This window comes from Microtus ochrogaster, chromosome 10 (genome assembly GCF_000317375.1).
Source record: "Microtus ochrogaster isolate Prairie Vole_2 chromosome 10, MicOch1.0, whole genome shotgun sequence".
NCBI lineage: Eukaryota > Metazoa > Chordata > Mammalia > Rodentia > Cricetidae > Microtus > Microtus ochrogaster.
Window position 1 is genome coordinate 59,858,967 of NC_022016.1, and position 11,871 is coordinate 59,870,837.

Genomic DNA, 11,871 nt, shown 5'->3' on the forward strand with positions numbered 1-11,871 from the left:
GCAGCGTCCCCAGTGGGGCTGAATGAGTTAAGAGGCCCTTTGGTTGCCAGTGAACAATAATGAGACATTCCTCCCAAGCCATACTCTGTTCTTATTAAGGAAGGAAAGAACATCCCAAAGTTAAGAACGATAAAGTAAGTAATGAAGCAGATCAGCTACTGTCTGAAACAGTGACCTGTCCAAAGTCCAAACAAGACCATGGTGCCCCAGAAACCAAGAGCAGCAGCCACTGCAGTTCCACACCACAGCCCAGCACCTAGACATCCGTGACGCTGAAGACACAGACTTGGGAACTAGCTCCGTGCCGGGCGGTGGTGGCACATACATACCTTTAATCTCAGCACATGGGAGGTAGAGACTGTTGGATCTCTGTGAGTTCGAGACCAGCCTGGCCTACAAAGCGAGTTCCAGGACAGGCTCCAAAGCTACAGAGAAACCCTGTACCAAAATAATCAAAACAAATAAAGAAAAAAAAAAAAAAACTAGCTCCGTCTCTTTCCCCACTACAGTCCCATCAACATCAAGTCACTCCGGAGCTCTCTTACTTAGATCTTGGCCTGAGGAGTCTGCACGTGTCTCTGGAGTCCTCACCTCCCACCTTGTTTGAGACAAAGTCTCTTGTTCATTCCCGAATAGAGCCGAGTAGGTGGCCTTCGAGCTTCTGGAGTTCACTAGACGCCACCTCCCCATCTCACCACAGGGACCCTGCCATTACAGAGGCCATGATGGTATCTGGTTCTACACCTGGCTCTACCCGGGATCCCGGGATACGAACTCAGGTCCTCATACAAGCGAGGTGAACACTTTACTCATTAAGCCATCTCCCCCGCCTCTTGAATTCAGCTGACACAAACCAAAGAAAGGAGCTTGGGAGAAAGAATGACTGAAGTGAGATCTTCCTCCAACAAGGAAAAGGGATGCAGTGAAAACTAGATTCACCTTGCCCCCCAAACACCCAGACCTTCCAGACGCCCTTGTTTACCCTACAAGGACCACCCTGCTGCTAGATGGAGCGTTGCCTCCTCAGCCCTACTTACACAGGAGGCCTTTCTGCATCAGGATGTCAGCTCCTGAAGAACAGCAGCTTTACCTGTGATTAGTTTAGCTTGTTTGGGGCTTTTGTCTATCTGTTTTTTAAGACAGGGTTTCTCTGTGTAGCTCTGGCTGTCCTGGAACTCATTCTGTAGACCAGGCTGGCCTCAAACTCACAGAGATCCACCCGCCTCTGCCTCCCTAAGTGCTGGGATTAAAGGAGTGTGCACCTCGGCCTGGCCTGTTTTGGGTTTTGTTGTTGTTTTAGTAAGATGGTGTCTCATTTCCTGTAGCCCAACTGACCACTGGCCTTGAGCTCACAGGTATGCCTAAAGATAAATCTAAATTCCCGGTCCTGCTGCTTCCGCCTTCCAAGTGCTTGGATTCTACGCGTCTGCTACCACACCTGGCTACCAAAAGCACTGAGAGGCAGCATTCTGCCTCGGGTTAGTTCCCCAGGTTTTGGGGAAGTGGGTATTTTGCCAGTCTACACGTGGCAAGAATCAAAATCCACTACTTGTTTCCACTGAAGCTGAATCTACTGGTGCATCTAGAGGTGGCCCAAAGGGTTCCTTCCATCTCTTACAGAGGAAGCAACTCTCTGTGGATGCCAGAGCAACTCTGACCCAAACAAAACAGGGCCTTGGTTGGGTACCATTCTTTCCAATCTTAACAGCAGCAACCTAGCAGCTACTCAGGTAATCTCACACACTGTTGGGTATTATGACGGGGATGAATCTTTTGAATTAAAAATCAAAGCAAAATCCACCATGTGGCCAGTTTTTCCTTTGTGAAGCGAAATGAATGCTTCTGCGACCAGGGCACATTTCTCACCCTGGGGCAGATAACCCTTTCCAGAGCTGGCTGGCCTGATTTCTCATGGTTTATCTCTCTCTACCAGAAGCCCAAGAACTCCCCAAAGCCCAGCTCCCGGATGTGGGCTGAAGCCAGGACCCACCTCTTGGGGCTGCCACTGGGCCTGTTCGCCACTGAACAGCAATTCTGGCAGCGTGAAGGACAAGAAGAGGATGTTCATCTTAAACACTCACCAGTGCCAGTACCACAAGCCAGCGGGTCATGGAAACTGAAGCAAGAGGCGCGCAGTGGGCCTTGAGATAAGCCTGTGAGGCGCACTATCTGTGCCATGGGTGTCGGGGTGGGGGGGGGAGTGGAGGGGGAGATTCGGTGCCATCGCGGTAGTTTCGAGGAAGTCCTCAGCGCTACCTAGCTTCCTCTCGTTTTTTACAAACACTTGCCCAACGTGTCACCTGGCCCCAATCCTCATACTTTCCAAGTCTTGTCATTGCAAACGTCCTGGCCCATACCATACTTGACAAGGCTACTTGACAGGCTTTCGTCGCCAGCAGAGGACGGACAGGAGTGGCAGAAATGGGGATTCGGGATTGCACCAGAGCCCTCAGGAGCCTGATGCTCCGTGGACAACACCTTGGGGAAAAACAACCACCAGAGAGCCCTAAACCATAGGGCTGACCCAAATTTCAGCCTCGAGCCTCTCTCTCCCTCTGCAAAGGACAATATCGGGTTCAACAATTAGCCTCTGTGCTGCACATTATTCAATCAATGGACAAGTGGCAAAAGACGTACTTGGGTTCACCTGTCACCTCATCCCCGAGGGCCACCCCTGAGGATCCCACGGTAGCCAGGGCTCCCCTGCACTCCGGCTACGTGCGCGAACCAGCCACTCTGTCCCAGCGGCTGTGGCGCACAGGGAGCGCCAGCACACACCGCACCTCCTGCGAAGACGACTCTTGTCCCCGTCGCGCACACCCCCCCAGACACTCGCCACCCTCTCCAAGGCCAGGGCGGAGGAACTACCTCGGCTGGAAACCGAAAGGCCGAGAGGCATAACAAGCAGCCCGAGGTCACGCACTCGGCCACCAACGCGACTTCCCTAAACCCTCTGCCTCAGGATTCCCGGGGACCCGCGGACCACCGGCCTGTCGCCCTCACTCCCGGCGGAGAGGAACTTCCCGGCAGAACTTGAACCTCAGCATCCCCCGCCTCGCCCGTGGCCAAGAGCTCGACCTTCGTCCCACAAGGCCATCGGCCGACCCGCCAGTCCTCCCGGAAGCCCGACACCGCAGCCCCGCTCCGCAGCGACCGCCCGACCTGCACAGTCGCGCTCCCGAGAGCCGCCGCCTGCCGACATTTCCCAGTCTGCTTCCTCAAGCACTTCATCCCGCCGCCCGCCGCGCGCTCTCCGTCCTCCCACGGTCCCGCCCCCGTGTGCCTCCTCTGCCAATAGAAATCCAGACTCCTCCGTGGTTCCGCCCCCCCCTTAGCAGAATGCAGCTCCTGAAGCAAGATATCCTCCAATCCTCGCCGTGCATTTCGAGACTGATACCTGCCTCCTCCAATAAGCGTGAACCCGCTCGGGGTACCCGCGTCCGAGTTCCACTCGCGCGGTTTCAGCGACTGGGTTTCTGGCTCCGCGCACCTGTATCTAGACAGCCACAGGAACTCGGGATCCCGCGTCTCAGGATCAAAACCTGTGGGCAGGGACAATGGAACACAGACTGAGCCATGGGTTTGAAAAGCCGGCTGCACTTCTGTAAGACTGTGTGTGGTGAAGACTCTTCGAGCCCGCTTTCTTCTTGCTCAGCGTGGATAGGAAGTGCATTTAACAGAAATGAAGATGAAAGTGCTCTGCCAAAACAGGATTGCGTCATTATCCAGCGAATTTTTATTAGGTAGGGAACTATTATCTTAATTTATAGAGAAGGCAACTAAGTTCAGAAGAGCTAAATGCAAGGTCACAAAATGGGTGATAAGTAGGAGATTTAAACGGAAGCGGTCACTGAAGAATGGGCTTGGGGGATCTAACTACCGCCAACCTCCACCTGCAACTTCCTGGCCACTCCACACAACCCAGAAATAAGCTATATTTCATATATAATGAAATATACTATTAAGACAAGCTCTCTGGGGACCTCGGGATGTAGATAGAGAGCTTGCCTAGCATGCACTAAGCTGTGGGTTCGATACCCAGTACCACATAAAACTGGTGGCGGTGGGGGGGTGGGGGGACACACACCTGTAACTCCAGAACTCAGGACATAGAATTGGGAGGATCAGAAGTTGGCCAGCCTTGTCTATAACAGCTAGTTTCCAGGATAGGTATACCTAACTTGATTGGCACCCCTCCTCTCCAGAAGTTCTGAGCAACCTTTGCCTCTGACTCCCAAGCCCTGGCATTAACCCTTCTTGCTAAACCCTTCTTGTTGTCCTGCCTGCTCAGCTTGTAGAACTGCATGAACCAGACCCAACTGAATTGGATTTGTAAGGACATCATACTGAGGAGACCTAAGCTCAAGTCTTGGGCTGTGGCATGACTGGACACTGCTTTCAAATTGTTTTCAATGTTCCTTAGTACCACCAACTCCTAGCCAGCCTCAACCACTGTCACAACACCCCTAGATTACTAGGTAAGGCAACTTTATCTCTCCTTTTTTTCTATCGAACAGATCATAAAATGAAGGCCTGAAGAAGTAAAAGAACCACCATGTTCTTATACAGGAAGTGGCTGAGCTGGGGTCTCAGCTGAAACGGTTGCATTCTGTGGGCTTTAGTGTCAAAACCTATCTTGTTACTTCAGCTCCTGAATGGTCTCGGGTTACATGTCTTACATTTTCTGTGTCAGCTTATACACAACACTTTAAAGCCCCTCTCCTTTTTAAAAAAATATTTTTAAGATTTATCTTACTTTGTTTGTATGTCTGTTGTCTGCAGGCCAGAAGAGGGCACCAGACCCCATTACAGATAGTTGTGAGCCACCATGTGGTTGCTGGGAATTGAACTCAGAACCTTTGGAAGAGCAGGCAATGCTCTTAACCACTGAGCCATCTCTCCAGCCCCATGGTTTGTTTTGCATTGCCTAGATAGCTAGGAAAAATGTCTAGCATACAGTAGGTACTCATTAATGTGAGCTCGTTCCTTTCTTTACGTGTTGTTTCTTGGCCAAGGCACTCAGAGAGGATTAATGAGGACAGCCTGGTTCCTTCACCTGGAGCCTCATCCTGAACCCTAATCCCTTCACATGAAAAGTATAAGTGTTGACTGATGGATAGCCAAAGATCTGTCCCTGCCACCCAGGTTCCTTGTCGTAATAGCCAGAGAAATAAGAGTTAGTACATAGCTTCCCTCCTGCTTACCCCAGGCAGGGTGTGGACCCCCAAGGAAAGAACAAGGAAGAGAGGAAGAGATCTGGAAGACAGACCCTTAAGCCAAAAAGTAACATATCCTTAATCAATCATCTCTCACTCTCTATGTCTCTGCCTGGCTCTCTCATACATACACACACACACACACACACACACACACACACACACACACCACACACACACCTCTTGTAATAATTCATTTGGCTTCCTAATTCCTTCACTTGCACATACTGTGCACACACACACCCCTCTCTGAACAGTGCACCTAGCAACCTCACAACCACCTCAGCCTCCTACCTGGATGGGCTACACATGCTCCCACCTCTAAACAATAGTGTTAGTTTCCCTACCTCTGATATCAATCACGTTTAGACAGTTTCCTATTCAGTCCTACCCCCAGTCTGTCTACACGTGAAGGATAGAAGGCCTGACCCAGCCTGAACTCGTTGTGAGTGCACTGGCACTAAGGTGACATCGTGTCATCTACAATCCTTTAGAGAAAGGTCTCTACTTACCATCTCATGCCTGTGCACAGTTGGAAGTGCATATGATTAAAATCAAGAGGCATTATGGGAAGGAGTATGCACAGTAGGAAAAAATGAATATATGAATAAATGAATATAAACCTACCAATCAAAATAGAGAACAGCCCAAACTACACCCCTTAGTAACAACTTCCTTGTAACACTAGGCTGTAGCACAGGGCCCTTGAGTGCCCCCACTCAGGCAGCCTATTGGCAATCTGTACAATGTCTCCCTCTACAGCTTTCACTACCTTTGCTTTGCTGAAATTAGCTTGCTTCTTTTGCAAATCGTGTGAGCTCTTCTTTCAGTTATTTGGACAAGAAGCCAAGAACCTGGAAACACCGAGCCCAGACCATGACCACAGGTAACAACACTGCATTCTGTTCATCCACTCAGCAAGTATTTATCTCATGGCTAGTATGTACAGGCACTGCTCTGATCAGTTGGGATAAAGCTGTCCACCCAAACTCATGGTACCTTTGACCCCATCAGAATGATTTCCTCACTCTCTCTCTAACCCTTCTTCCCCAGCCCCACGGCCATGTTCCTGGTCTAAGCCTCATTTTTAAAAAACCAATTTATTGTATGTGAATGAATGTTTTGCCAGCATCTATACATGTGTACCTTGAAAATCTCATTACCTAAGAAGGCCAGATAGTTATGAGCTGCCATGTAGGCACTGGGAATCACAACAGGGCCTCTGCAAGAGCAACCGGTGCTCTTAACTGCTGAGCCACCTCTCCAGCCCCCTAAGCCTCATTCTTTATGCCTGACCCACGATGGCACATACCTTCTTTTTTTTTATTTATTTTTTTTGGTTTTTCGAGACAGGGTTTCTCTGTGGTTTTGGAGCCTGTCCTGGAATTAGCTCTTGTAGACCAGGCTGGCCTCGAACTCACAGAGATCCGCCTGTCTCTGCCTCCCAAGTGCTGGGATTACAGGCGTGTGCCACCACCGCCGGCAGCACATACCTTCTCATCTACTGCTTTCCCTGCTCCAGGTTCTCACTGCCCTCATACTTGCTGCCAGAAGAGCTTCTCAAACTTGCAAAGCTAATTGGAAACATTTGGAAACTCTAGTAAGGCCTCTCTCGCACAAGCTGCAGGGCAGAGTCCAAGCCCCTCTGTACTTTGTTACTCTTCATGGGCTGCCTTTGCTAGCTTCTGGCTCAGCTCTCTCCACACCTGTCCAAGTTCAGACGCACCAATTGCTCCTCCCCTAAGCCCCACTGCCCTTTCCTCTCCTTTTGCCTGACTGGGGGGAAAATGCTTGCTCTTCCTTATAGTCTGGGCTTCAACATCACCTCCTTCAGGAAGCTGTCTCTCAACAGTTTATATGGAAAGACACCAGCCAGGGAAGCCCTGGAGCAAAAGCCTCAGGATCCTGAGGACATCTAGAAAGTTCTGGCTCACCTAGGATGTACCCGCTGTTTACTAGCTTGCTAGTCATATAGGCAGGCAGGGCACTTGCCCTCACTAAGCTTGAGATGCTGTTAATACCTACCTTGTAAGGTTATGGTATGGGAAAGAGTCTAAACCATGTGGTGGTGGCACACACCTGTAATCCCAGCATTCAGGAGACAGAGGTAGGCAGATCTCTGTGAGTTCAAGGCCAGCCTGGTCTGCAGAAGGAGTTCTAAGACAGTCAGGGATATTACACAGAGAAACCCTGTCTGGAAAAACAAGGAAGTAAGAATGAAAGGGAGGGATGGAACTGTATTTCAGTAGGGTAGCGCTCTAGCCTGCATTAGGCCTGCTTTGATTCCAGCACTATAAAAACCCAGTCATGGGGACCCGCACCTGTAACCCTAGCACTGGAGAAATAGAGCCACGAGGATCAGGAGTTCAAAGCGGGTCTATAGGAGACCCTGCCTAAAGAAAACTAAGAAAGGACGTTTGGACCTGTACTTCCAGCATTTGAGAGGTGGAGGCAGGAAGATCAGGGATTCCATGTCATTCTCAGCTACCTAGCAGGCTTGAGGCAGCCCTGGGCAAAAAAAAAAAAAAAAAGTTTGAGCAGTTATAGTGGCACACACCTTTAGTCCTAGCACTCAAAGGCAGAGGCAGGTAGATGTGAGTTCGAGACCAGCCTGGTCTACAGAACAAGTTTTGGAAAAGACAGGGCTACACAGAGAAAGCCTGTCTCAAAAAAATAAAACAAAACCAAAAATTAATGTTGAATTTTGGAGGATTTCCAGTTTGTATTTCCACGTTAGGGTTACCCAACCTGAATTATTGTTATCCCTACCTACAACCATTACTAACAATCATAAATTAATTATCTTTATTATTTTATGATTTAGAGGTAAAGTTCCCCTACTTATAGGATAACACTTAAACTCCTTAACCATTCAAGGCTCTATCATTCTTGACCTGATCTCCTTTCACTCCCAAAGCCAATTTGTCTCCAAAGCCAGTCACACATCTCATGAGATGCCTGGAGCCAAAATGTAATATGGGCAGTTACAATAGGAGACAAACCCTCCGTACATTCCTGCAGAGACAAGATGTTAGCTTTAAAGGAACTCCTCTGCAATGGCGCTGGGTGAGCACCTGAGCCCCAGCACCTAGCATAGGAATGAATTTGCGTAGTAACCCTGGTCCTCTGCTCTATATACAAACACTCCTCTGCTTGCCTGGCTGACCTCCCAACTAAACAAATTCTGTCAAATGGCCACTAGCTTCTCTCTGCTGGGTCAAAGCTAGACTTTTTTTTTTTTTTCTTCAGCTGCAGTGGGGAACAGAGTAGAGTTTAAGGGCAGAGACCATTTGACAGACTTTTCTTAGTTGTAGCTATGGATATAGAGAATTTGGGACTACCAGCTGGAAGAAGTCCCATATCCTCAGAGTCATAGCCCAGTTACCACTCAGGTTCAGAAACCCAAAACGGTGAAACAAAGGCTGGCCAGGTGTGGTGACACACGCCTGTAGTGTCTCCAACTAACACTGTCTTCCCTGGAAATCTGGCTCTTCCCTACCTGGACAGGCTCTGGCAACTTCCTGGAGGAACATTCTGGTGTGTGAGCCAAAGGGTAGCTGGAATACAAGCCTTAGCTCAGCTGTGTCCAGTTGTACCGTCACATCAGAGCCTGTAGAGAAGAGGTAAGAAATGAGGCCACCAGGAGCTAAGGACTAAAATGTACTTTAAAGAGTGGAATCTCAGCCGGGCAGTGGTGGTGCACACCTTTAATCCCGGCAGGCAGAGACAGGCAGATCTCTGTGAATTCAAGGACAGCCTGGTCTACAGAGCGAGTTCCAGGACAGCCAGAGCTACACAGAGAAATCCTGTCTTGAAAAACAAAAATGAAGAAGAAGAGGAGGAAGAGCGAGCTCTGTGGTGACAACCAGTGATGTCTGAGGTGATGGAAAGCACTGGGGAGGACTTAAATGCAGTGACAAGGGAGTGAGGGATGGAAAACAGCTGGTAGTGGGGGCACAGTCTGACTCAGGGTCTCAGTTACCACAGTATGGGTATCAGGAAAGTCTCCTTTTTTATTACATTTACTCATTTATTTGTGTGTGTGTATGCATGCACATGCACGTGCTTGTGCTCACACTGTGACACAGCTAGAGTACAACTTCCAGGAACTAGTTCTCTCGGTCTACCATGTGGATTCTGGGGCTCAAACTCAGGTAGTTGCTTAGCAGCAAGCATCTTTCTCCACTAAGTCATCCCACCAAACCAAGCATTTTCTTTTTTGTCGTTGGATTTTGAAACAGAGTCTCAGTCTATAGCTCTGGCTGGTCTAGAACTCACTGTAATCCCAGCCTCGGCCTCAGTCTTTGGAGGCCCCTCCCCTCTGCCCCTTGAACCCTGACCCTTCCCCAGGAAAGGCCAAGACCACTCCCACAGGCTATTTAAACCGCTCCCCAGAAAATAAACACATGGTTTTCCCTCTTCCTCGCCAGTGGTCATGTTGGCTGCTTCCCATTTCCCCTTGGGGCCACCCAGAAGCTCAGGTGTCAATTAAACTTGGATATCTTTTATTGGTCTGATTTGGTTTGATTGGGATTATTTTGCATCGGTGGAGTGGCTCTGTTAGGAAATATTCCTAACACTCACTACATCATCCAGGCAAGGCAATCCCCCTACCTCAACCTTCTACATGCTAGGATTCCTGGCACGCAGCATCACACCCACCGAGGAATGTTCTCATTTCCACCCTTCCCTCTGCCTTAAGACCCTGTCCCAGTGCCCCAACAGGAACCCAGATTGAAAAGACTACTCACCAAGGATGTAGACTTCACCATCTGGGGACACTGAGGGAGGGAAATGAGAATGCCTTTAGCAACTCAACACCCCTGTCTCACATCCTCCTCCATCCCTACCCGCCCCTACAGTAAGGGCAGAGATGATGGAGATGGGGAGGAGGAGAGTCATTCATACCACCCAGCCCAACTAGCACCTTCTTCCAGCGTAAAATCTCTTGAGAGCGGCACTATCTGGTCCAGAGATACATCGTCTCCTGTGATGGCCATCCTCCGGTGTGTATACAGGAAGAGACTGAGGGCACGAAGCAGAAGAGGTACATTTTGAAGTCTTGGGATAATCTTTTCCTATTAAAAATTTCCTTCCTCACTGGCCTAAGCTACCTTCTGGTTGGCTTAATAAAGAGCTGAATGGCCAATAGCTAGGCAGATAGGGCTTTTGGGCAGAGATAGGAACTCTGGGAAAGAATATGAGATGGCAAATTGGCAGATTCACCGGCCAGATTCGGAGTAAGTTGGGTGTGAGGTGCTGAAGAGAGGCAATGAGCCACGTGGCAGAATGTAGGTTTAATATAAACGGGTTAGTTTAAGGTTTTTTGTTTGTTTGCTTGTTTGGTTTTAGGTTTTAGTTTTTCCAAGAAAGGTTTTCCCTGTGTAGCCCTGGCTGTCCTGGAACTAGTTCAGTAAATCAGGCTGGCCTTGAATTCACAAAGATCCGCCTGCCTCTGCCTCGTGAGTGCTGGGATTTAAGATGTGCGCCACAACGCCCAACCTAATTTAAGTTTTAAGAGCAAGTTGGTAACCAGCCTAAGCTAAGGTCAAGCTTTCCTACTTAATCAGAAGTCTCTGTGTCATTATCCGGGAGCTGGCAGTCCAAAGAAAGGCCTGCAGCATTGCAGTGCGTGTAGATGAAGGGCTCTGGAAGGCCTGGGCCTGGCAAGCATGGCTCTGGCAGACCTTGCTCTTCCCCCATCCCCTCTGCTTGCTAAACCTGAAGCCACCAATCTCTTACTGGTGCTTCCTCTCCCTGAGGCTGACCACCAATGTCCAGCTATCAAAGTATTGAAGTCTAGCAACCAAAAGCCCCCTTTTGACTTCCTAATTAACATACCCAACCAAAATTAAACACCTCATCCTAATATGGGGTTTCCCGTTTTGCCCTTATAAACTGCTGTTTGCCTATGGACCACATCCGTCTCCTCTCCCGATGTAATCCTTTATCCCTCTGGGAAAATATCCCTTCCCCTCTCCTTTACCTTTTGCCTTTTCCCTACCCTCTATCTCCTGTCTTTGTTTCTTTTTCCCTGCCCTTTGGCCCTCTGGGACAAATAAATCTCCTCTGTGCTGAGAACTTGGTCTAGGGGTGTCTTGTGCCAATACTCCTTTAGTGATAACCTGTCGGTCCGTAGTGCGTGGCTGGCAGTGCCCTAGCCGTACTTGTGCCTCAGGCCTTCCCCATCCACAGTGCCCAGAAAAGCTGCAGTTTGTGGATGAGGTCACCAAAGCATAACTCCTCACAGCTGGAAGAAAATCCGATTTGGTGCCATCTAGCATGTCAGTGACAGGGACAGTGTAGACTTACAAAGCCAATTCGGCTCCCTGTACTTCAGTTTCCCCACCTATCAAGTTGGAGCGGCAGATCAGAAAATGTCGAAAGCCCTCTTCCGAGACCCTGAGGTTCACTTACGAGCTATAAGACCTTCACAGGTTTTATTTACTCCCTCTGCTCCCGTGGAATTTGCAGTGTTGCTAGGCAACACTGAATGAACACTTTTTCAAGACAGGCTCTCTGTAGCTGTGGCTGTCTTGGAACTCATTATGTAAACGAGGCTGACCTCGAATTCACAGGTGCCTGTCAGCCTCTGCCTCCCAAGTGTTGGGATCAAAGGCCTGTGGCACCACTCTCAGCTATTAATCTCTTTTTT

At 49.2% G+C, this 11,871-nt stretch overlaps 1 protein-coding gene across 3 annotated transcripts in view; it reads right to left on the reverse strand.

Moving 5' to 3' along the window:
- Inpp5b (inositol polyphosphate-5-phosphatase B) overlaps positions 1-11,871 on the reverse strand; it is a 69,833-nt gene that overhangs the window by 54,995 nt on the left and 2,967 nt on the right. Inside the window, exons 4-7 of one of the 3 annotated variants that reach the window (XM_026781934.1) lie at positions 10,144-10,241; positions 9,968-9,997; positions 8,716-8,826; positions 3,402-3,542 (exon numbers count right to left, since the gene is read on the reverse strand). In XM_026781934.1, coding sequence (XP_026637735.1) covers positions 3,402-3,542; positions 8,716-8,826; positions 9,968-9,997; positions 10,144-10,241 — 380 coding nt within the window. Of the gene's footprint in view, positions 1-3,401; positions 3,543-8,715; positions 8,827-9,967; positions 9,998-10,141; positions 10,242-11,871 lie in introns of those variants that run through there. The other 2 variants (XM_026781936.1, XM_026781935.1) reach the window with 2 other exon arrangements.